Here is a 27,383-nt window from a genome sequence, read left to right on the forward strand (position 1 = left end):
AGTTCCGGCATGTGAGCGCAACTAAAAATTACAAATTGTTTTTTTTTTTTTTTTACACATTTGGGCTTGTCTACAAATTAAACAAATAAGATATGATATGTGCTTTAGAGGCGTTGGCAGGCTAGCTCTCCTCATGCTAAGCTAGGCTAACCACAACCTGGCTCCAGCTCTGTACCTAACACACAGACATGAGGCTAGCACCTTCATGTCACTCTCAGAAAAAAAGGAAATAATATTAATTTTAAAAAAAAGGATAACCTCCCTGATTTTGAAAGTTCACAGTTGAGTGGATTTTGAGGGATGTACTGATCCAGACTGTCTCAGTCTACACACTGTATACTGCTAATCACAGTACGACCTGTCTAATGTTGGGTTGTGGTGTTAATACTTCTTATTATTATACAATTAAGATACAGTTATTATCTATTATTACACTATTCCTATTACGTTGTAGGTTGCAAATAGGTTGTTCATTTATTCTAAATAAAAACAAGATCATATGACACAAAGCATGGCCAAACTGGAACATGAAATTAAAAACACCTCACAAACAGCATATGCAGGACATATTCAATAGAAGCCTAAACACAGTTAAAAATCCCTTGGAGGTGAAAACAGAAGGTTCTTTGTACAGAGGTGTATAAAGAAAAAATCCACAGAAATGCACAAATATATATTTCCATGAATTTAGTTTAGTTTGCTAAATATTTCCTGACACATCTGAAGAGCCTTATCGTTTTCTATGAAACAGTTTGGAACAGTTTGCTATAAATAATCTTCCCCTGTGATGTCTTATCTGGTGTTTTCAAGTATTTTAGTGAATACTTACTTTAATTCATCTTTCTATTGTTGCTATAAAGTGCCAACTTCTGAGCGTTGGCATTGGTTAAAGTGTAAGTGTGAAGCTATTTCTAAAATCTCAGTACACTGACTGTGCATTTCGTGTTATTGGCTTCCTGTGGTGGGTCATGAGCAGAAAGTGGACTGCAGCTGCTTGAAGGCGGCTTGTCTCTGTTTTTTCTCCACTTCTTGTCTCTTCCGTTCTTCTTTTTCTTCTCGAATCTCAGCCTCAAACTTGCTGCCAAGAGATGCAGCCTGCATCTGGTAACACAAGAAATGAGTGTTCCTTCCCATTAGCACAAATCCTTAAACTTTGCCTGTTAAAGTGATCTAAAAGTTGTCTTATCTTTATCACTGTACACGTTCGTAACTACTCAACTAAACACTTGAACTTTGCAAATCTTTCTTCTTCGACTTGATGATGTTGGTTTTGGGTTTAGTTGAATGATAGGTACATAAACACCTGTCCATGTCCTAGGTTTTCTAAGATGCATATAGAGCTATTATACCAGAACATCCGCATTTTAGGGACCTTTGTCACTAACCTGATGGTCAATTTAATTTATACATTTAAAGTCTTTGCTTGTTCACCCTCAGCCTTCAGCTTTGAATTGCAAAGTTCTGTGCAGTACAATAAAAGCTGCAAAATACAAACATTCTGTCTGTAAAAAGTAATCATAAATGGAATGTAAGTAATAATGTTCAAAGATGCTCCTAAATGGCTAAGGCTAAACTAAATACCAGCCATCTTTCTGTCCAAATATATATTTTTTTTAGAAAAAAAATAAATCAATTATTTTGCAAACATTGTTTTCTCAGATCAAACTTTTCTAATGCAATGCAATGTAGCCACAGAGCTATTTCTGAGCCGTTCAGGTGATTTCTGAAGTTATAAATATCACAATCCTCAATACTGAAATTGCAAAAACAGTCCTATGATCTATCCTACATGATAGTTTTACATCTTAATGAAGACAATAAATTATATTCCATGAATACTTAATGATATTTCAGCATAAAAAGTTGTTGATGACTCATCCTGAGGCGTGTACTAATTTAACATCCAATAAAACACTGACTCTGACGCCACCTACAGTCTATGAGTGATTCTGAGGAATGAGATACAGTCATCTATGGTCGGGCCTCACTCATTACTGTACAAAAGCAAAACTTTATAACTTTATTCAGTGACTTAAGTAAAACTGGATCAGATTTTATACAGAACATATTTGCTGCTGTGGGGCGCTGTTGGACACGGAGGATGTAGAACGTGTCTCCATTCTCAAGTTTGTGTTTATTTTAACCAATTAACACAGTTTCTTTTGGAAAAAGTTTTTGGACGGTTTCTGTGAGTTTTTTGTGAATCTCAGCCGACAATTGCAGCTGCAAGTGGAACCTGGTTTGCACAGGCTGTGCTAAGGCTTCTCCCTCAAGAGAGCCCGCATATCCACTGAAGGAGGTTACTGACCCCGAGCATGCACCTAGTTTGGATCATTTCGGGGCTATGTTAGACCAGCTCAAAGGGAACATTTGCGGCAAAATATACTTGTTGTCTTGCTAGTTTAGACAGGCAATTGAACCGATGCAACAAAACCTGAGCTCCCACAACCAAGCTATCACAGAGTTGCAGTATGCGTGCAATCCATTTTAAAAACTTTAATTTTGACGCTATTTTGGTCTACAGACCTTCCTTGATTGATGTGGCATTTTCTTTGTGGTCTGACTACGGCATCAAGACATTTAGGGACTTGTATATTTCTGGTACATTTGCATCCTTCCAGCAACTGTCTGAGAAGTTCCATTTGCCTTGGCAGTGTTTCTTGCAATTTTTTCAAGTTTGTAGTTTCATCTGCAATCTTAGCCCCAAATTCCCAAGTCTCCCAGAAGCCTCTCTAATTGACGCCTTTGTAACCCCAGTTCCTACCATAAAGGGTGCTATTTCACATTTATAGTCTTATGTATTTATTGCAGCTAACCCCGCAGCATAAAATTAAAACCCAATGGGAGGAGGATCTAGGGGAGGAGATCTCAGAGGGGCTGTGGGATGCTATTTTGGGTCAGGTTCACTCCTCATCTATTTGTGCTAGACCTGATCCAGTGCAAAATCCTATGTTGTACCCATCTCACTCAAGTTAGGATTTCAAAAATCTATAATGATGTCGACCCTATGTGTATAAGATGTCATCAGGCTCCAGACACCCAACAGAGAGATCAATCAATCAGCACCAACTAATGCGTTGCAGCTCCTCAAATATCCACTTGGGGCTGACTAAATGGTAAATGGTAAATGGACTGTACTTACAGTATATAGCGCCTTTCTAGTCTTCCGACCACTTAAAGCGCTTTACAGTACGTATCTCATTCACCCATTCACACACATTCATACACTGATGGCATTAAAAAGGGTTATAAGGGTTTTTTGTGGGCAAGTTTTTCCTCACTGGAACCGAGGGTCTAAGGACAGAGGGTGTCACTCCCTGTACAGATTGTAAAGCCCTCTGAAGCAAATGTACTTTGTGACTTTGGGCTATACAAATAAAATTGATTAGATTTGATTTGATTAGCTGTTTGACCATACACATTCACACACCGATGGCTCAGCCTTCGGGAGCAATTTGGGGTTCACTATCTTGCCCAAGGACACTTCGACATGCAGACTGGAGGGGATCGAAGGAGCCACAAACAACCCAATGTTAAAATGTATAACTTCACAGCAGAAATGAATATGTTTACAGCCTGATACAAAAACAGTTTTGGTCTCTATAGCTAATTTGACAACTGTACTGAGGGTGAATTTTTACACAACTCACCTGTTCAAATTATATTAAGGCTTACAGTTATGCTGATTGTCAATCAGCATAACTGTAAGCCAGGGTGCCATTACAGGTGGTTTGCCTAGTTTGAGCACCCCGGCTTGATTCGTTCCACCTCAGCTCCACCCACACTCCATGTCTTTTCCCATTCTTAGATTAGCTGGGAGATAAGAAGTAGTATCATGCTCAAGGACACTTCAACTGGACTGGAGGAATCAACGCGCAACCCTCGTATTACTAGACGACCCACTCTACCACCTGAGTCACAGCCACAAATGAATTTATTTAATTCACTTAAGTGAGGATTTCAATTTTGACAGTGACATTTTTACACTGTGGTATTGTGACTTCTATTAAAAAAACATATCAGTCGACCACTAGTGAAAACACGGCTGAAGATGTAAATGTCAGACAAGTCAACATACAGCACAAACATAGAGTACCTTGGCTTCAAAGAAGTCCTTGGCCCCCATCACTCCCTCAGTGGAGACGTTGATCTCGGACAGTCTGGCCAGAGCCATCAGACCACTCTCCTCCTGCAGCTCTCCAGCTGCTGCTCTCCGGAAGATCAGCAGGAACTGTGAGAAGATCAGTAAAGTTTCTCTGATCTATTCATGGACATACACATGTATGTCTCCGAGCTTGGCCTTCTCCACCACTCGTTTGTCACAAAGACTGAAGTTAAATAATGTGTATTAAAAAGGGCTTTGTGTGAGTAACTATCTATGACCACATCTTTAATGCTGATGCATCTTTGCATGCATCTTTATTGAAGTTTAGATTTAGCCATCTTGATATGTATAAGCACCACTAAAAGTCACATAGTATAGTAACAGGAACAGCCCACTGAAGTCACACTCTCACCTCTCTGAAGCTCAGTTTGCCATCAAAGTCTTCATCCACCTCTTTGATCATGTTCTTGAGGCCCAGGTGGGTCTGTGGAGCTCCCAGCTTCTCCATCATCAGTTTCAGTTCCATCAGATCGATGAAGCCGTCTCTACCAGTGTCATACCTACAAACCACAAAACCCACAAAGTGTTAGGTCCAACTGGGTAAGGAGCATCAACTACTAAAGTTAAAACCATCCAACAACTCTTTCCAAACCACCAAAACAAATGCAAAAAAATAGAAAAAAGAACAGATTGGACATTCAAACTAGAGGCATGAAAATTAAATTTTCTCCGGCACTCCTGAACCCCTACCTGATAACCCCTGATAAGGCACTGATCAAAGTCTTTATGGAAACCCAATGTGAACATGATGTATTCTGTACATGCTCTCACACATCCCGCCTCAACTACCTCAGTCCCTCAAGTCGGACGACATGCTTTGCGATAATGTATTGTGTCACTTCCGGTTATCGATGTTACTGCCACGGTGTGCCCTGCTGACTTAAACAGATTTTTGTATATTTCTCACATCAGCGACTATCTACTTATCTCTGCACTATCCTTAGACTTGTTATGTCTGTGCACGAACAGGTCTCTTAACTCTAGTAACCACAATCTGCTAGTTTCACCAGTTTCTGTTAGCCACACTAACTAGCGATAGTAATGGCTTCTCTCTGCTCCCCTCCTCTCTCCTCTCCTGCTCTCTCCTGCCCTGTGTGCCACATGTTCAGTTACTCCTCGTCCTCCTTTAGTGATAACGGTACTTGTAATAAATGTAGTTTATTTGTAGCTCTGGATGCGAGGGTCAGTGAGTTAGAGGCACGGTACCGCACCACCGAACAGTCAGTAGCTCAGATAGTTAGCCAGTCCCCTGTAGCCGGTGCGGTACAGCCACAGGTAGCTTCAGCTAGCCGTCCCCCGGTAGTTCCCGAGCAGCCGGGAGGCTGGGTGACTGTTCGAAGGAGGCATAGCCCCAAACTGAAGCCCACGGTACACCACCACCTCCACGTTTCAAACAGATTTTCCCCGCTCAGCGACACACCTGCTGAGAGGCCAACTCTGGTCATTGGCAGCTCCATAGTCCGAAACGTGAAGTTAGCGACACCGGGAGCCATAGTTAAATGCATCCCGGGGGCCAGAGCGGGCGACATTGAATCTTTTTTGAAACTGCTGGCTAAAGATAAGCGTAAATACAGTAAGATTGTTATTCACGTCGGCGGTAATGACACCCGGTTACGCCAATCGGAGGTCACTAAAATTAATGTTTCATCGGTGTGTGAATATGCCAAAACGATGTCGGACTCCGTAGTTTTCTCTGGTCCCCTCCCCAATGTGACCAGTGATGACATGTATAGCCGCATGTCGTCATTTCACCGCTGGCTGTCGAGGTGGTGTCCAGCAAACGATGTGGGCTTCATAGACAATTGGACACCTTTCTGGGGAAAACCTGGTCTGATTAGGAGAGACGGCATCCATCCCACTTTGGGTGGAGCAGCTCTCATATCTAGAAATATGGCCAAGTTTATTAGCTGACCAAAACCATGTCGACAACCCAGAGTTGAGACCAGAAAGGAAGAGCTGCAGCCTTACACGCTTCTCTGCGCCTCCATTAGAGCAGCTGCCCACCCAGTCCTTTAGTATAGATACTGTGTCTGTCCCCCGTCCACCTACATTATTTAAAGATAAAACAAACAGAAGAGGAGTTCATCATAAAAACTTAATAAAAACTAAATCAACATCTCCAACAGTCCTTGTCCTCTAAAGCTGTTTTAGTCAATGAATTAATATCTGATTATGATATTGATTTGTTCTGTCTCACTGAAACCTGGCTGCAGGAGGATGAATATGTTAGCTTAAATTAATCCACTCCTCCGAGCCATTGTAATACTCATATTCCTCAAAGTACTGGTCGAGGTGGTGGAGTTGGAGCCATATTTGACTCAAGTCTATTAATAAATCCTAAACCTAAACTAAATTATAATTCATTTGAAAGTCTTGTTCTTAGCCTCACTCACCCAACCTGGAAAACATTGCAGCCAATTTTATTTGTTACAGTATATCGAGCTCCAGGTCCTTATTCTGAATTTCTATCTGAATTTCCATCAGGCTTGATCCTTAAAACAGATAAAGTAATTATTGTAGGTGATTTTAACATTCATGTGGACAACCATGATAGTCTTAGTACTTGGCTTCTGTCAAAGTGTAAATAAACCGACTCATTGTCTGAACCACACTCTTGATCTTGTTCTCTCATATGGCATTGAAATTGATCATCTAATTGTCTTTCTACAGAATCCTCTTCTGTCTGACCATGTTTTAATAACCTTTGAGTTCATACTACCGGACTATAAGCCTTTGTGCAGAAACTCCTACAGCAGATGTTTATCTGATAGTACTGTAGCCAAATTTAAGGAAGTGATTCTTTCAGCATTGAATTCAATGCCTTGTCTCAATGTAACAGAGGACTTGTCTGCTTCCTTTAGCCCCTCACAAATAGATCATCTTGTTGATAATACTACAGGCTCATTATTGACAGCTCTAGACTCTATTGCACCACTGAAAAAGAAGACAATTAAACAAAGAAGGTTAGCACCATGGTATAGTCAGCAGACTCGTAAATTAAAGCAAGAGACGCGTAAATCTGAACGCAAATGGCGTGCCACTAAACTGGAAGAATCTCGTCTAGTCTGGCAAGATAATCTCAAAACACACAGGAAGGCTCTCCGTAATGCCAGAGCAGCCTACTACTCTTCATTAATAGAGGAGAATAAGAATAACCCCAGGTTTCTCTTCAGCACTGTAGCCAGGCTAACAGAGAATCACAGCTCTACTGAAACATCAATTCTTTTAGGACTAAGTAGCATTGACTTCATGAGCTTCTTTAATGATAAATAAAACTATTAGAGACAAAATCCATCACCTCTTGCCCTCAACAGGCATTCATCTGCATTCTGATACAGCAAGTTTGGAAACAGCTGTAAAACCTGATATGTATTTAGACTCTTTTTCTCCCATCGGCCTTAATCAAATAACTTTAATAATTTCTGCATCTAAGCCATCAACCTGTCTCTTAGACCCCATCCCAACCATCAAACCTTCCCTTTCTGTCTAAGATACTGAGAAAGCTGTAGCTAATCAGCTGTGTGACTTTCTCCAGTTCTCCAACAATAGTCTATTTGAGGATTTTCAGTCAGGATATAGAGTGCATCATAGCACAGAGACCGCATTAGTCAAAGCTACAAATGACCTGCTAATGGCACCAGACAAAGAGCACCAGACAATCTCTGTACTTGTTCTGTTAGATCTTAGTGCTGCATTTGACACCATTGACCATCAAATTCTTTTACAGAGACTGGAACATCAAATTGGCATCAAAGGAACCGCCCTAAGCTGGTTTAAGTCGTATTTATTAGATCGATCCCAGTTTGTTCACGTCAATGATGAATCCTCCATGCATACCAAAGTTTGTCATGGAGTCCCACAAGGTTCTGTACTAGGACCACTTCTATTTAGTTTATATATGCTTCCTTTAGGGAACATTATTAGGAATCACTCTATCAATTTTCATTGTTATGCTGACGACACCCAATTATATTTATCGATCAAGCCTGATGCAACCAATCAGTTAACTAAACTCCAAGCATGCCTTAAGGATATAAAAAGTTGGATGACCTACAATTTTTTGATGTTAAATTCAGACAAAACTGAAGTTCTTGTAATTGGACCCAAACACCTCAGAAACTCTCTTTCTAGAGACTTACTTACTTAGTTACTTTAGATGGGATCACCCTGGCCTCCAGCTCCACTGTAAAGAATCTTGGAGTTGTTTTTGATCAGGATTTGTCCTTTAACGTCCACATAAAACAAATTTCGAGGACTGCATTCTTCCACTTACGTAACATCGCTAAAATCAGACGCATTGTCTCTCAGGCGGATGCAGAAAAACTAGTCCACGCATTTGTTACTTCAAGGCTGGACTATTGTAACTCTTTGTTATCAGGCTGCTCCAGTAAGTCTCTCAGGACTTTGCAGTTAATACAGAATGCTGCTGCACGTGTTTCTGACAGGAACCAAGATCAGAGATCACATCTCTACCATTTTGGCTTCCTTGCATTGGCTACCTATTAAATCTAGAATAGAATTTAAAATTCTTCTCCTTACTTACAAAGCTCTTCATGGTCAGGCACCATCTTATCTAAAAGAGCTCATAATACCTTATTACCCCTCTAGAACACTGCGCTCTCAGGATGCTGGGTTCCTTGTGGTTCCTATAGTCTCCAAAAGTAGATTGGGAGCCAGAGCTTTCAGCTATCAAGCTCCTCTTCTGTGGGACAAACTACCATTCTGGGTTCGGGAGGCAGACACGGTCAACACTTTTAAGAGTAGACTTAAGACTTTACTTTTTGATAAAGCTTATAGTTAGGGCTGGTTCAGGTCATCTCTTAGTTATGCTGCCATAGGATTAGACTGCCGGGGGACTCTCCTTCCCTTCCTTCCCTTCTTTCTCTCCCTCTCTCCCTCTCCCTCTCCCTCCCTCTTACCATCTATAAACATACATGTCTCATTAATGCATGTTACTAACCAAACTTCCCCGGTCGTCCAGCAGCTCGTGGATCGTGGCTGCTGCTGTGGTCCTGCATGACGTCCACTACACATATTATTACTGTCATTATTACTACGATATTGCTACTGTAATCATTTCATCATTTATTGTGATTCACTGTCATTTTGTCAGTCATTTTAATTGTATATTGTAGAATATGTCTCTGTTGATTTGTTCTGTACATGTGACATCCATTGCACGTCTGTCCGTCCTGGGAGAGGGATCCCTCCTCTGTGGCTCTTCCTGAGGTTTCTTCCACCTTTTTTCCCTGTTAAAAGGTTTTTTGTGGGCAAGTTTTTCCTCACTCGAACCGAGGGTCTAAGGACAGAGGGTGTCACTCCCTGTACAGATTGTAAAGCCCTTTGAGGCAAATGTACTTTGTGACTTTGGGCTATACAAATAAAAATCTGATTTGATTTGATTTGATTTGATTTGATTTGATTTGATTTGAACACCAAATCACTTGGTTCCAACACAAAGTCACACCCATCATGAAACAACACAGACAACAAACATGATCAATTACATATCAAAGGACAGCTCTTCCAGAATTCAAGTAGCTTTTCAAATCTATCATGTCACATCTATATGGAGTTATTTTTGTCTCAAAAATAACCGTATACGCACAGAGAGTGATCTACAAATGTTCCTTGATTTGCACACGTGTTTTGCTATCCACAAATACAAATTTCTAATTTATAACTTGTATTTTGGTTTTTACAAATATACGTGTATTTGTAAAATAATTTCACATTTGTAAAAACAAAAAATCCATGTGTAAAACTGAAAATTCTGTTTGTGAAGCGTGATTCTGCAATCTGCATCTCTTTCCTCAGTTACGCATTTTTGAGACATTCCTGCCGAGATCCACACAGATCCACAAACAAATATTCGGGATTCACAAATGGCCGCCCTCCTCACCGCTAGGTGGCAGTGTTGTTCTCTGTGTACATTGAACGTTATATTTATTCAGCTTTCTGGCCGTAAAAACAACATTTCAAGATATATCTGGCATTGTCTGAGGACATTTCTAGCGAGAAATGTTTTAGTGTAAATGTTTTACTTTCTAAATCTATGCTGAATGAAAGCAAATTGTGTTTTATTTGTCTTCTAGTGATAATTTATCATCATGGTTACCATAACAACGACGGCAGACTCCTCCGTCCATGTTCTGGATGTAACAGGGTTAGGCTGCATAGTGTAGCAGGTAAATACAGAACTCATCACGGTCGATCGGCCTCAGGGATTTAGACTCAGAACATGGATGTAATCGATCCATGCTCCGGAAAGCATTTAGCTGCTACACTATGGTAACCATGACGATAAATTATCGCTAGAGGACTAATAAAACACAATTTGCTTTCATTCAACATAGATTTAGAGAGTAAAACGCACATTTCTCGCTAGAAATGTCCTCAGACAATGCCAGATATATCTTGAAATGTTGTTTTTACGGCCAGAAAGCTGAATAAATATAACGTTCAATGTACACATAGAACAACATAGAACAACGCTGCCACCTAGTGGTGAGGAGGGCAGCCATTTGTGAATCCCGAATATTTGTTTGTGGATCTTTGCGGATCTCGGCAGGAATGTCTCAAAAAAGCTTAACTGAGGAAAGAGATGCGTGTGTGTGAATAGAGAAGCGTGTGTGTGAATGGTGATCCACAAATGCAGAATCACGCTTCACAAACAGAATTTTCAGTTTCACAAATGGCTTTTTTGTTTTTACAAATAGGAAATATATTCTACAAATACAAGTTACGAATTAGAAATTTGTATTTGTGGATAGCAAAACACGTGTGCAAATCAAGGAACATTTGTAGATCACTCTCTGTGCGTTTACGGTTATTTTTGAGACAAAAATAGCTCCATACATCTAATACTCACAGTGCACACAACAGACCCTAGTCCACCCAGGTCTGTACTATACAGCAGCTTCAATATACCCAGGATATCTTCCAACCATTCTTTGTGATCTGTCTGTATGTACTCATGCATTTTTTCCACCTTCATGTCATCTTGGTCAAATCTCTGACTGTATTACATTGTCTATCACTGCCAAACAACAACACAAAGAGAAAAATATTTCCCCTTTAAAACTCACCTAAGTCATGACTGCATGTGACTGTGAGATATTCAAACAGCCAGTCAGACAGCTGTAATCACCAACTGGATGAGCCAATGGCGATGCCCACAGAGGCTTATGTCTTATAGGACATTTATTTATAGAAGCTGTGTGTGTGTGTGTGTGTATGTGTGTGTGTGTGTGTGTGTGTGTGTGTGAGAGAGAGAGAGAGTGAGAGAGAGAGAGAGTGAGAGAAAGAGAAAGAGAAAGAGAAAGAGAGAGAGAGAGAGAGAGAGAGAGAGAGAGAGAGAGAGAGAATACATACTGAAGTATCAGGCCAGCTGACCCGTGAGTGAGACTGATCTGTTCAGGCCAGGAACCAAGTCACTGTTTGATTGCAGCTCTTGAAAATGTACATGTATGTACATATACATAGTTCTATTAACAATCAGCCTAATATAACATCAGCACATTTTGAAACCCATCCAAAATTCATAGTGCCTGGAGAAATACTGCAAAAAGTTTAATCAATCATGAAAGGGTTCATGTAGCAACCGATAATGTAATAATGGCCAATAACGTAATAATTTTGGCCATTTTAAATGTAATAACTTGCCAATAATGTAATAAAGTTTTTGAGCCAGTAAGATAATAACATTTTGCCAATAATGTAATAAGTTATTACGTTATTGGCTGGTTATTATGTTATTGGCACAGCAATAAAAAAAATCCTTTGAAATGTAAAAAATGCAGCCGATAATGTAATAATACATAAATAGGACTGCATTTTTTGTGCAGTTTGCTCATCAAAAGTAGATATGGTGGATAGCACTCTCTCGCTCCTTAAATATTCTAAGAGCCAATTTAAGAATTTGTTGTACAAAATCTATATTTAGAATTTTGATCATTTGCTTAGATATGTAAATTCTAAATTTCATGTCAGTGTCTCTGTTGGATGCTGCCATGTCAAATTAATTTACCACATTTATTTCTTGGAAAACATTTCATTCAAACATTTCTCAAGGGAAAACGATTCAGTTCTCACTTAAAACATGTAAGCCGGAATAGATCCTTCTAAACTTACATAATGTTCCCCCTGTCCCTCAGCAAAATGTCCAAGAACTAAAAGAGGCAGGTTTTCACAGTAATCACCAGATGGTGATATTACCAAGGTGGCATCCAAACCAAGAGTTGACACAATAAGGAACTGAACATTCAAAATCTGGGATGCTCTCTGAAGAGTTAGGTGGTCACTGTATGTACCATGTGGTGCCATCCTCTGTAAATATTCCCCCCATGTCCCTTTAACATACTCCGAAAGGGGTGTCCTATCCACTCCATATGGATTAAATGTTAGGCCGGCAACTATTTCTTCATGCAATGTTTCTGCAGAACAGAAAATTCCAATAGTGGCCAATTGATCGGAAATTGCAGCAAATTGGTTTCCATCAAGGATCGGGTCAAAGTGAATGTTCAGGTTTGAGGATTCAAACTCCTCCAATCTGTCCTCGTGTGTGTAAGGTATTCGCAGTTTCATTTGTTGAACTGATTTGGGCTGAGACTTTAAGTGCTGATTTTCTTCTAGTCTTGTCATACTGGTCACATCACAAATGGAGAACCACTTTTGTGTGGTAGAGTGGGGCTATTTGGCATTTTAAACCCAAACTTGTATTTGTGCAACTTAAGGTTCCTTGCCACAACACCTGGTATCACAAATAGTTTCTGTGAGACTCTGTGATGGACACTCTTGACCCTGACCAACACATTATCACGTAGCCTGTACACAGAGACTGATTCTGTCGACGTATGCAGCATTGTGTTGCTTTTTGTGCCCTTTTCCTGATCCTGTTTCGTTCATCCTCAAGCGCCTCTGCTTTTGGGTGGGCTGTGTTTTGTTGCCTGGTGAGCAGTGTTCTTCAAGATCTTCTTGGGAAGAAGTTAAGCGATTGGACAATGCGTGACTTTGTCTTCCATAATAAATCCGCTTAACCCAGTTCACTCCTCCTTCTTGATATTGGACAAAGTCATACATCATTTTTTTCCTTAGGACACAGTGGCTTCTCTCCACACTACCCTGGCTCTGGGGATGGTATGGAGAGCTCTGAATGTTTTTTACTTGTAAGGACTCCATAAGTTTTCTTACAGCACCTTTGAACTCCTAAATGTGACTCAGCCATACTTTACCCTCCATTAATCCATGTCAACAAGGTCTACCCGGTGTCGATCTTGAACTGCTTTGGCCATGATAGATTTTGGTGAGGGTTTGTTCCGGATTGTTGCCTTATGGAGCTGGTAACATCTTGATCTGTCCAAGATGTCTTTCACACTTGCTCGGCTGATTCCCAAGTACTGTTCCCGAAGGTATAGGTTTAATTTTCTTACACTAGAGCCTTTTGTTTTTTAAGAGCCTTATTTACAAGTGCAGAGATAGTTGACTTACTTGGTACCAATTTTCCATTAAATGTAATTGACTGACCATCCTCACTAAGGAGGCTGCGCCGCGGTCACCGGAGCTGATCGCTGCCAGACAAGTCAATGAGCGCACTCACACATCACTCATAATCTCTTCCACGTCGGAGAAGCAAAGTCAGCTGTTGGTTGTTGTTGTTTACTTTATACACCGTTTATCGCGGGGTCTTGCATACGTCCAGGATTCTCGTGTGACCTGGTGTGAGTTGCCGCCGGGCAGAGGACGGAGCTAAACCGCGCTGCAGCCGTTACGTGGCGCTTACGTCTCCTGTGTGAGTAATGCTTCCTATTCTGCCACAGTTGAAAAAGTGCAGAGCGCTGGGTCTTGGATCTCTCTGCTACAGGAACATTAAATTCCTCCTTTAGTGCCTTGAGTATGACATTGTTGGTCTCATCAGACATGTGTCCATGTCCTCTGCATTCTGAAATGATGCAATGGTATTAAAGACAAAGTTATTCCATGTTTCAACTCTAAACAGTGACCTGCAAAGAGTTTGTATACAGTACAACACACAGGCCCAATGTACTGTTAAAGTTGATATTTCATAGTAAAGCATGCTGATGAACTAGATTAGATTAGATTAGATTAGATTAGATTAGATTAGATTAGTACACATTGTTCACTAAGCTTTTATTTTGTCATTAGGGACCGACTTTTAACTTTTATATCTGGTTTAGCTAACACCATTTAATTCCTTATCCTACACTTGAATAATACTGAAAAAAAATTATAACCTACATTGATATAAACCTCAGATCATTCAGCTGTCTTATTATAGCAGATATTTCCTTGCAACAATACACAACAACTTCATACAAAAGAATGCAACTGCAGCAATATCTACTGAGATATAAATCTATACCTATACATCTTATTAGACTAGTTACTCCTCTGTTAACTTTAATAATTCTGAATTATATAAAAATGTATCAACAAGGATTCCACAAAATTAAGGGTGTTAACCGTAGTGAAATAGTTAATAATTTACCTTTCCACATGTAAGTCAGTCACATGGCTTTGCTAGCTTGAAGTGAATTAGCTACTCCATTGCCATCTAGTGGTCAAATGCGAGTGCTGCAGAAAATATTTCCGTTTGTGCATATGACATTTCTAGATGGTCTCTGCACAGAAAATAAAACCCAATCAACTCATAATTTCCCCTCTAAGCCATCCCATATAGGTATGTGTGTGTGTGTGTGTGTGTGTGTGTGCGTGTGTTTGTGTGTGTGTGTTCTATCCAGAAAAAACAAACAAAATATGATATATGTATACCTTACCAGCTCCAGTTGTTACATTTTCATCTAACACCGAGCAAACACACTAAGAAAATGAACAAAATATAAATTTTGTACAATAAATAATCTCAAATTGGCTCTTACAACCATATTTAAAGGAGGGAGAAAGTGCTGCATAGGAGAGAGAGAGATAGAGAGAGAGAGAGAGAGAGAGTGTCCCCCGGCAGTCTAATAGTTATGGCAGCATAACTAAGGGATGACCTGAGCCAGCCCCAACTATAAGCTCTATCAAAAAGTAAAGTCTTAAGTCTACTCTTAAAGGTGTTGACTGTGCCTCCCAAACCCAGAATGGTAGTTTGTTCCACAGAAGAGGAGCCTGATAGCTGAAAGCTCTGGCTCCCAATCTACTTTTGGAAATTATAGGAACCACAAGGAACCCAGCATTCTGAGAGCGCAGTGTTCTTGAGGGGTAGTCTCTGTAAATAATATGAAAAGTATCCTGACATAAGTGTATGTTAAAGAGTCAAAGAGGTCTACAAACAGGTTTAGAGAGGAAGAGAGATTTATTTGGACATGTGTTTCTGTCAGCTGCTTGCTCATCAATTAAAAGATTTTTTCTGGAGGGCAATAGATTGAGATGAGACCCTGTATCTGTAGTTTTGTCAACATATTTTGTATATACTGTAATTTTTGGTATGGTAGTCTATTCTGTACACACAATGTCTGTCTGTCTGCCTGTGGTTTCTTCCATGTTATTCTCTGTTAAAAGAGGCTGTCGTACTAGACTTATCAGACTAAATGTATTGCATAAATGTAAAGCAAATCTGCTCTGACTGTCTGAACCAATCTAAACTAAGGTTAGGAAACATGGTGGTCATGGAATCACATCATATTGGCACAAGTAAAGTACAGGTTGAGGTTGAAGGTTGTGGTCATGTATAAATATTGAAAAAGTGAAAGAGATGTGAACCTCACTCTTAAAGTCACATTTTTCACTATGCTAACATTACACTCCATTCTTTTGTGTAAACAGCTGAAACTCACAGTATATGAAGAGACTTTTTGTTGCAGCCATCATGACATTACCATCTGATTAGTGTGTTTGTGTCAGCGATGTTACAACTGCACCAACAACTCATCATCTGCCTTTGACATTCCTAAATACACGATGGGCCAAAAGTTGTACTGAATTTAAATACTAGGGCCTAAATGTTGAATTCTATTAACTAATTGAAATTGTAATTATTGTAACCAAATGTATCCTTGTTGGAAGTGATCAAATCAATCCTTTATTTGCATTATGGACAAATTATAGATACTGTGAGAGCCTCCTATCCTGCCACAGCATTCCAGTCCTCGGAACACAAAGCATCCATGGACAAGTTTGGCTCTTGGGGCGCGGGAATTCCAGGCACACTAAAGCAGGGTTTTTCCCTGCTGCAGTTAGCTTATCTGGCTTTACTGTCTTGGCCACAGAGGAAGGCTCTTTACTACATACGGGTCATTTACATGCCTCAACCTTTTTTATTTCATATATTTATGAACCCTTGTTCTGTTCATTAGCCCTGAATAATCTGATACAGTATCTGTGTCATTCTTTTTTTCTTGCTTGAGACTTACTTAGTGAGTAAAAAACATTTAAAATTTAACAAGCGTCTGAATGAATAATTCAACTAATTTTCTGATTAACATGCTGATTAACAAAGTTTGCACCGTATTTATGGAGGAACCCCACCAGGCACGTCTCTGTCAAGTTGCGGATGCAACACTGTTTGAACTGTTTCAGAAGCATTTGGTAATTTTTCTTACTTTATGTTCTGATAACTATGTAAATATCTTACATAGTTAAATGTTTCATTTTTTTGCTTTTTTATGGTCAGAAGTTTGCAGAGGGTGTTTTATCTTGAAAATTGACCCAGGTTCTCTATGTTGTTTCTGTGCCTGACATCCAGCTAGCTTGAGCTGCTCGTGGCGTCCGTCAAAAATAGAACAGCCACGTATTCTCGGCAGAGCAGAGCAGAGGCCCGATCTGGGCCTGTTCTGAAATGGACCACTGTGCTTCTGGTAGGGTTTCAATGGCCATGATTAGCACAGGTGGCCTTGGCACACACAGAGCAAGTCACATCCTTGCGGTGGAATTTAGCCACTAGGTGGCCTGTACTGTAGATGCTTGAAAATACAGCTGGGCAGGAGCAACATATTCAAATGAAGAAAATTTCTCATAAAGACATTTGGCAACTTGCTTGCACACATTTAAATATTCACAGATTATCAATATGGTGTCCAATATAGTACATTTTCAATGTGCACCAATTTTTCACCTGATTATGTAAAAGGTCAGAAGCTTCGTTAAACAAATATTTAAGTCAAATATTCATTACCATTTTAAATAATTTCATAATGTTGACACCACCAGTTGACACTGCTAAGCCTGACAGCTGCTTCTTACTCTGCTGCTGTAAAGCACAACTTATGCTACCACAAGCATTTTTTTCTGCATTGTACTTACATTCTCAAAGAAAAACGGTTTTCATATTAACATGAATCAGATAACACCTACACCAATACAGATATGTCTACAGTCAATAAATGGGTCACTATAAGACACTATGAGACAAGACGTGAAAAACACAAATCAATCAAGAGGTTTAGTACTTTATTTGAGAAGGAATGGATGCCACGTTGCTTGCAACAGTCTAAACTGAGCCTCATTGTTCTGCAGCTTCCTTGTTAATTATAGATGCCTGAGCTTTTGGCACGAGGGAACTCACTTTCTCTGCTAGTATTCTTCTGCATCTCCCCCAGTATGGCCCATTTAGTTGAGCTTAGCTCGGATAGCTCTCTGATGTGAACTGCAACAAAGCCACACATTGTAGATTCGAAATGCGTGAAAAAAGAGGCTTCTATTTCTCAAATACCTATCAACATAAACCCATCAAAAAGGTTTGTCACTTAATCTTAATGATTCAAAATTCTTCATCAGTTAAAGTAAATGATATGTTGAAAGCTGAAATAGGCTATGCCTTTAAGCCAAAACCTTTGACAGGAGGAAAACTGGGTCACCAGGTGGTGGATCCCCCATGGGAATGTGAATTGTGTGAATGGGATCAGTACAGAAAAAGAAGTGAAACTAAAGAGATTTGAGACAGGGGTAACTGGACCTCCTACATGACAAACAAGTTTGGAGGTTAAAAACCAGGTTGTGTTGAAATGCAGAAGATGAACTGCAGAACGACACTTCCTACTGCTTCATGGCAGCCAGATCCAATCCAAGCATGTCTAGATTCTTTTTCTGGGGGAAATCCAGTAAAAACAGAAACAACTAGAAAATTTCTAAAGAAATTTTGAGTGTGCCTGACTCTGGCCCCATCGCCCCCATACATTATTACTGACACTGTTTAGAAAATTCAGTACTAGAAAATTCCTGCACACCTCAAATAGTCATTTTTAACATGTTTATTTAGACACAGGAGCAGCTAGCGGTTACACGCAAGCAATTAACATTAACAAGTTAACATTAGCATTTTAGCATTAGCATGTTAGCGTTAATGCGCTAGTAATTAACATTAGAATGTTAGCATTAGTATGTTAACATTAGCATGTTAACATTAGCATGTTTTTAATTCTTAGTGGCTAATGTTAATTAACATTAGCATGTTAACATTAGCATGTCAGCATTGGCATGTTAGCATTAGCATGTTAACGCTGATGCGCTGACGCGCTAGCAATTAGCATTAGCATGTTAACATTAACATGTTGGCATTAGCATGTTAGCACTGATGCACCAGCAATTAACATTAGCATGTTAACATTAGCATGTTAGCTGTGATGTGCTAGCAATTAACATTAACATGTTAACATGAGCATGTTAACATTAGCAATTAGCATGTTAAATCAAATCAAATCAATTTTATTTGTCACAAAGTACATTTGCCTCGGAGGGCTTTACAATCTGTACAGGGAGTGACACACTCTGTCCTTAGATCCTGTTAGCATTAGCATGTTACCATTAGCATGTTTGCGTTGATACGCTAGCAATTAACATTAACATGTTAGCATTAGCATTTTAACATTAGCATGTTAGCGTTGATGCACTAGCAATTAACATTAGCAACCAAGCAACCAGGACCTAATCAGCAGCAGCTGATCTGCACCTGTTAGAATGTCAGTTGGAAATCCTGACAGAGACAGAGAGAAAATGCTGAGACCTTCCCTCGAAGAGGAAGGATCTCTGACCAAACCGTATTTCCAATCATTGAACCGGCTTAACCTGAAGCAGGCTGAGCCCTTCCTGAACATGTATATAGTCGTTGTGTCGATAAATGAAGAAATGTGTCCTTAGGAGCAATTCAGAGAAACGTTACTTCTGCTTTCCTCCAGAAAATTTCCCACCTTTTTAACATGGGAGTCTATGAGGGTGTCGATGGGTGCTGCTGCCGAATCTTCGCGTCTTGAGCCAAAACTATATATCTGACAGCTTCAACAGTGTTATCACTTGAATTTTCCTACATTTCTAGCTATAAATGATTTCTGTAGCTTCACATTTGCGGCCACAGTCGCAGTTTACAAATTAATTTTTCCACGACTTATTTCTCTCCCTCTCTACTGTAGTGATGACATCACTCACTCTAGCTTTGGAAAGTTCTCGCAATACACACCCATTCATTTTTTGCCGTGGTTTTTGGCGATTTTTGGCAAAACCGAAACTCTTAGAAAAGTCATAGCACACATGTTCCGGTCATTTTGATACCCGTTTTGTGTATGTGCGACAAAAACTCTGGGAGGAGTAGCGTGACAAAAAAAGGGCGGAAGAATAACTAGAAAAATTTCTAAAGAAATTTTGAGTGTACTTGACTCTGGCCCCGTCGTCCCCATACATTATTACTGACACTGCTCAGCAAATTCAGTACTAGAAAAGAAATTTTGAGAGTAACGAGTGGGCTGTTGCTGGGGGTCTGTATTCAAAAAGCACACCTCAAACAGTCATTTTTAACATGTTTATTTAGACACAGGAGCAGCTAGCGCTTACGTGCTAGCAATTACCATTACCATTTTTAGCTAGCAGTTAGCATTAGCATGTTAACATTAGCATTTTATCATTAGCATGTTAACGATGATAGACTAGCAGTTAGCATTGGCATGTTAGCATTAGCATTTTAGCATTAGCATGTTAACATTAGCATGTTATCATTAGCATGTTAGCGCTGATGGGCTAGCAGTTACCATTAGCATGTTTGCATTAACATGTTACCATTAGTATGTTAGCATTAACATGTTAGCGCTGATGCGCTAGCAGTTAACATTAGCATATTAGCATTAGCATGTTAACGCTGATGCTCTAGCAGTTAGCATGAGCATGTTAGCATTAATATGTTAGAATTAGCATGTTAACGCTGATGCTCTAGCAGTTAGCATGAGCATGTTAACATTAACATGTTAACATTAGCATGTTAGCGCTGATGCGCTAGCAGTTAACATTAGCATGTTACCATTAGCATGTATTCATTATGACGTTAACATTAGCATGTTAACATTAGCATGTTAACATTAGCATGTTAACATTAGGATGTTAACATTAGCATGTTAACATTAGCATGTTAGCGCTCATGCGCTAACATTTATCATTGGCACGTTAGCATTAGCATGTTGGCATTAACATGTTGGCATTAGCATGTTAGCGCTGATGCGCTAGCATGTTAGCATTAGCATGTTATCATTAGCATGTTAGCATTAGCATGTTAACATTAGCATTTTAGCATTAGCATGTTAACGCTGTTGCGCTAGCAATTACCATTAGCATGATAACATTAACATGTTAACATTAGCATGTTAACGCTGATGCACTGGCAATTAACATTACCATGTTGGCATTACCATGTTAACATTAGCATGTATTTAATTCCTAGTGGCTAATGGTAATTATCATTAGCAGCTAGCTGCTCTGCTGTCTCTGTCTGCCATTTTAGACAGACAAGTTCAAATTAAGTGCCAAGAACTACTAAAATGGCTGCCGCTCTGCTTCTGGTGGCCCCTCCCCCCTCTCTTCCTTCAAGCAGCCTGAGGTTGCCAAGCAACCAGGACCAACTGTAATCAGGGGAGCAGTTTGCACCTGTTAGAATGTCACTTAGAGACTGAGAGAAAATGCTGAGAACTCCTCTCGAAAAGGAAGGACTTCTGGCCAAACCGTAATTCCAATCATTGAACCGGCTTAACCTGAGGCACGATGAGACCTTCCTGATCGTTTTACATATTCGTTTTGTGTCGATAAATGAAGAAATGTGCCCTCAGGAGCAAGAGAGAGAAACGTTACTTCTGCCTTCTTCAGAAAATTCCCTCCTTTTTTAACATGGAGTCTATGAGGCTGTTGGGGGGAGTAGTCATCAAATGAGCGGCGTACGGAGCCAAAAAACTATATGTCTGACAGCTTTGGCAGGCAAATGAGAGTGATACAACAAATTTGGCTAACGGTTCTATGTAAAATCGTTGTCTGTATGGCTCATTTGAGGCCACGGTAGTCCGAATCCATTTATTTTTTCACTGATTTTTTCTCCCTGCTCCTCACATCAGCTTGATGAAGCCAACCCACTCTAGCACAAACATTTCTGGCCACATACACACCCATTAAAAACCCAGAAATTTGACTAAAACAACCGGCTCAACTTTGAGGCCTTGATATTTTAAAAACGGTAAAAGCTGTCGATGAGGTGTTTAGTGAATACCTGGAAGAATAAGGGGAAGCATACCTACGTTTTAAGTATTAACGAAGATACCTCTGTGAAAGTATGCCAAGCAGAAGTTCATTGTGATTGGAAAATGCGGTTGAAATGTATAATTTTTGCGGGCCTCCTCATTCATTCCCTGGGAAATTTTTTCGCAATAAATTTCCAGAAATCCGCGAAAAAACATTGCGAACACTCTTAGCAAAAAGACACATAGCAATCGATTCCCGCCGAGCCGGTCGTTTTGATACTGTTTGTGTATGTGCGACAAAAACTCTGGGGGAGAGTAGCGTGACAAAAAACGGGTCGAATAACGAATAACTAGAAAATTCTAAAAAATTTTGAGTGTGCCTGACTCTGGCCCCGTCGTCCCCATACATTATTACTGACACTGCTCGCAATTCAGTACTAGAAAAGAATTTTGAGAGTGACGAGTGGGCTGTTGCAGGGGGTCTGTATTCAAAAAGCACACCTCAAACAGTCATTTTTAACATGTTTATTTAGACACAGGAGCAGCTAGTGCTTACGTGCTAGCAATTAGCATTAGCAGTTTTAGCTAGCAGTTAGCATTAGCATTTTAGCATTAGCATGTTACGTCTGATGACTAGCAGTTAACATTAGCATGTTAGCATTAGCTGTTAACTTAACATTTTAGCGTTGATGGGAGGATAGCAGTTACCATTAGCATGTTAGCATTAGCATTTTAGCCATAAGCATGTTAACATTAGCATTTTAGCATTAGCATGTTAGCGCTGATGCGCTAGCAGTTTAACATTAGCATGTTAACATTACCATTTTCGCATTAGCATGTTAGCTGTAACATGTTAACATTAGCATGTTAGCGCTGATGTGCTAGCATGTTAGCATTACTATTGTTAGCACTAGCTGTTAGCATTAACATGTTAGCATTAGCATTTAACGCTGATGGGGCTAACAGTTAATATTAGTTAACCCTTCTGAAGCAGAAAAAGTATTAGTGAATATAATAATAACTTGGACTAATGGCCAATAAGAAAACAAGAAGATTTAAATTCGGCTACAAAGCCGAGGTGTAACCAACCGATGCACATATGAACGACACGACACTGGGCTCTTTTTGTAATGAGAACAATGCTCCCCATTTTAATATGAAGCTGGGGAGAATAATAAACCACATAAATACATACAACAGCCTTACCGGGTAGGTATAGAAGATAATAAACAAAAATATAAAAAGTTTTTCGCAGCTGCGCATGTTTTTTCTTATTGTTCTGTTCACTTCACTATAATCTGCACCTTAGGTGTCAGTCCAGCCACACGATGTGTGGGTGTGTGTGTATGTGAAAGTGAGCAAAAAGATTCAATTCCGCGGTGTAACATCTACGTCCTCCAGGGTCCGGTCGCCATCACCGTCCTCTCTGGCCCGTCCTCAGACAGGCTCTATCGAAATCCAGGGTTCCTCAAACGACCTGACCTACAATAAGTAGGATCAGAACATATTTCTTACATTTCTCAGATCTTAAACTTGAATCACTTTAAATTGTCTCTATATTCTTTAGAGAATAAGTGCTTTAACTAAACTTGTATTGCAAAAAGATCACAATTTCTCAGTAGCAAAAGGTAAATATTTAAGTATTATGATACAAATGATTATTTTTCTAACAGTACCATCACATACTATACATTATATATTTTATTATATTATATATATATGCTTTTACATAGCAATTAACATATTAATTATCAAAAATAACCAAAATGTAACTCTTGTAATGTTCACAGTAAGAAACCATAACTTAATGTGCTTAAAATAACAAATATGGTCACAGTCACACACATAGCACACCCTAACTCAAGTAAAAGTAGACAAAATGTTACATCAGAGCTATTCATCAATACTTGGTGTGTGACATAAGTAGGATCAGAACATATTACTTAAATTTCTCAGATCTTAAACTATGAATCACTTTAAATTGTCTCTATATTCTTTAGAGAATAAGTGCTTTAACTAAACTTGTATTGCAAAATAAGATCACAATTTCTCAGTAGCAAAAGGTAAATAATTATAAGTATACTATGATACCAAATGATTATTTTTCTAACAGTACCATCACATATATATATGCTATTTACATAGCAATTACATTATTATTACACAATACCACCAATGTAAACTCTTTAATGTTCACATAAGAAACCATAACTTAATGGTTTAAAATAAACAAAATATGGTCACAGTCACACACATAGCACACCATAACTCAAGTAAAAAGCTAGACAAAATTGTTACACTCAGGCTTATTCATCAATACTTTGTGTGACTAGCAGTGCTGATTAACCCCGGAGCTAGCGCTCCGATATTAGCATTGAGGCTAGTGGTTAGCTCACGGACTTAGCCGTTTAGCTTGTAGCATTAGCGTTTTAGCATTTAGCATTAGCACAGCAGGCGATCTCTCACCGCTGCGATTCTTCACCCGAGCGAATCCTCAACTGCACTCCTGCAGGTCGTGGTCGTCCGGGAGATTCCTCCTTTGGTTTTTTCGAGTTTTTAATCACTTTTTTCCCAGTTTATCCACTTTTCTGTTTTCTCCGTCCTGACATTAAGACCGTGTCCAGAACATGCTTCCTCTTGCTCCTTTAGAGCTTTAGCGAAAAGTGAACCTGCGTCAGGTGGGATTACAGACTGCGTCTGCTCTCCAACTGCTGGTGTGTGTGTGTGTGTGTGTGCGTGCATGGTTGCTTGTTCTGTCTGTGGTGTGTGTGTGTGTGTGTGTGTGTGTGTGTGGTGGTGTGTGTGTGTGTGTGTGTGTGCGCGTGTCTGCCTGTCTGCCTGTCTGTGTGTGGTGTGTTGTCTCTCTATTTCGGCTCAAAATAACATGGAGTCTATGAGGCTTTGGTGGGGAGTAGTCAATCAATTAGCCTGTATGGAGCCAAAACTATATGTCAGACAGCGTTTCTATTTAGAAATCGTGTCTGTAGTGGGGCATTTGAGTCCACGGTAGTCGAATACGTTTTATTTTTTCACTGATTTTTCTCCCCCCTCTCCACTCTAGCGATGACATCACTCACTCTAGCTCTGGAAAGTTCTCGCAATACACACCCATTCATTTTTTGGCTTCGTTTTTCTGGATTTTTGGCAAAACCGTTTGCCGAAACTCTTAGAAAAGACATAGCCATCGATTCCCGACCGAGCCGGTCGTTTTGATACCCGTTTTGTGTATGTGCGACAAATACTCTGGGAGGAGAAGCGAACCGAAAAAAACACGGAAGAAACGGAAGACGATATAAAGAATAAGCCCGAGAGGTTTTAAAGAGTGTGCTCAGGCAACTCCAATAAGCCCGAGAGATAATAGAGTGTGCTCCTTCAGGCACACTAGAAAATTTCTAAAAAGAAATTTTGAGTGTGCCTGACTCTGGCCCCGTCGTCCCCATACATTATTACTGACACTGCTCAGCAAATTCAGTACTAGAAAAGAAATTTTGAGACTGACGAGTGGGCTGTTGCAGGGGGTCTGTATTCAAAAAGCACACCTCAAACAGTCATTTTTAACATGTTTATTTAGACACAGGAGCAGCTAGTGCTTACGTGCTAGCAATTACCATTAGCAGTTTTAGCTAGCAGTTAACATTAACATTTGCATTTAGCTAAGCATGTTAACGATGGGACTAGCAGTTAGCATTAGCAGTTAGCATTAGCATGTTAGCATTAGCATTTTAGCGTTGATGGGATAGCAGTTAGCATTAGCATGTTAGCTTAACATGTTAACATGTTAAACATTAACATGTTAACATTAGCATGTTAACGCTGATGTGCTAGCATGTTAGCATTACTATGTCAGCATTTAAACCTGTTAACATTAGCATGTTAGCATTAGCATGTTAACATGCATGTTAGCATTAGTGTTACATTAGCATGTTAGCATTAGCAGTTAACGTGATGCGCTAGCAATTACCATTACCATGTTGGCATTACCATGTTAACATTAGCATGTATTTCCTAGTGGCTAATGGAATTATCATTAGCATGTTAACGAGCTAGCTGCTCTGCTGTCTCTCTGTCTGCCATTTTAGACAGACAAGTTCAAATTAAGTGCCAAGAACTACTAAAATGGCTGCCGGTCGGCTTCTGGTGGCCCCTCCCCCCTCTCTTCCTTCAAGCAGCCTAATCAGGGGAGCAGTTGATAGCAGTTAGAATGTCAGTTAGAGACTGCTTGTTCTTGCTGTGTGTGTTGTGGTGTGTGTGTGTGTTGTGTGTGTGTTGTTGTGTGCGTGCATGTGTCTGCATGTGTGCTTGTTCTGTCTGTGTGTGTGTGTGTGTGTGTGTGTGTGTGTGTGTGTGTGTGTGTGCGCGTGTCTGCCTGTCTGTCTGCCTGTGTGTGGTGTGTCTGTCTCTCTATCTATGTGTTTGTGTTTGTGAGAGATGCATGCTTGATGTTGCCAAGCAACCAGGGTGAGCTGCAGGTCAGAGTAATTAGTCACAGGTGCTGCTTGCAGCCTGTCTGTCCCACTGAGATGCACAGTATATGTCTGAATGATCCCCCTCGAAGGTGGCCAAAAAAAACCTATAAGGTATGCATCAAACCTAAATCTGAAATGACCAGAAGAATGCTCGTCTTGTGTATAATGTCTGTTCCAAGTTTCAGGCGAAAATTGTATAAACTTTGGCCGTAGGAATCAGAGAAAGCACAATTTCTCCCTGCGTCTTCTAGAAAATTCTCGGCTCAAACATGGGAGTATATGAGGCTTTGGTGGGGAGTAGTCGATCAATTAACCTGTATGGAGCCAAAACTATATGTCTGACAGCTTTGGCAGGCGAATGTGAGTGATACAACAAATTTTGCTACGTTTCTATGTAGAAATCGTGTCTGTAGTGGGGCATTTGAGGCCACGGTAGTCAAATCCGTTTTATTTTTTCACTGATTGTTCTCTCCCCTCTCCACTCTAGCGATGACATCACTCACTCTAGCTCTGGAAAGTTCTCGCAATACACACCCATTCATTTTTTGGCTTCGTTTTTCTGGATTTTTGCAAAACCGTTTGCCGAAACTCTTAGAAAAGACATAGCCATCGATTCCCGGCCGAGCCGGTCGTTTTGATACCCGTTTTGTGTATGTGCGACAAAAACTCTGGGAGGAGAAGCGAACCGAAAAAACCACAGAAGAAACGGAAGACGAATAAGCGGAAGAATAAGCCCGAGAGGTTTTAAAGAGTGTGCTCCTTCAGGCACACTCAATAATAAGAATAAGCCCGAGAGATAATAAAGAGCTTATGGTGGATAACATATAGTGTGCGCTTTCAGGCACACTCAATAAGCGCGGTGGATAACATATAGTGTGCGCCTTACACACACACACTCAACTAGAAAACTTCTAAAGAAATTTTGAGTGTGCATGACTCTGGCCCCGTCACCCCCATACATTATTACTGACACTGCTCAGCAAATTCAATACTAGAAAATTTCCGCAGAAATTTTGAGACTGACGAGTGGGCTGTTGCTGGGGGTCTGTATTCAAAAAGCACACCTCAAATAGTCATTTTTAACATGTTTATTTAGACACAGCAGCAGCTAGCGCTTACGCGGCCGCAATTATCATTAGCATGTTAGCATTACCATGTTAGCGCTGATGCGCTATCAATTTGCATGTTACCATTAACATGTTAACATTAGCATGTTAACATTAACATGTATTTCATTCTTAGTGGCTTATGCATGTTAGCAATTAACATTAACATGTTAATTGCTAGCGGGTGATGCGCTAACATGTT

The 27,383-nt window shown here is 39.9% G+C and overlaps 1 protein-coding gene across 4 annotated transcripts in view; it reads right to left on the reverse strand.

The window, feature by feature from the left end:
- Positions 1-472: 472 nt before the first annotated feature.
- efhd1 (EF-hand domain family, member D1) overlaps positions 473-27,383 on the reverse strand; it is a 37,415-nt gene continuing 10,504 nt past the window's right edge. Inside the window, exons 1-4 of one of the 4 annotated variants that reach the window (XM_027276516.1) lie at positions 11,254-11,321; positions 4,518-4,665; positions 4,097-4,231; positions 967-1,101 (exon numbers count right to left, since the gene is read on the reverse strand). In XM_027276516.1, the coding sequence (XP_027132317.1) occupies positions 967-1,101; positions 4,097-4,231; positions 4,518-4,631 (384 nt within the window). In that variant the 5' untranslated portion in view covers positions 4,632-4,665; positions 11,254-11,321. Of the gene's footprint in view, positions 1,102-4,096; positions 4,232-4,517; positions 4,666-4,855; positions 4,986-5,585; positions 5,632-11,253; positions 11,322-27,383 lie in introns of those variants that run through there. The other 3 variants (XM_027276514.1, XM_027276515.1, XM_019254395.2) reach the window with 3 other exon arrangements.

This window comes from Larimichthys crocea, unplaced genomic scaffold, assembly GCF_000972845.2.
Source record: "Larimichthys crocea isolate SSNF unplaced genomic scaffold, L_crocea_2.0 scaffold408, whole genome shotgun sequence".
NCBI classification, from domain to species: domain Eukaryota; kingdom Metazoa; phylum Chordata; class Actinopteri; family Sciaenidae; genus Larimichthys; species Larimichthys crocea.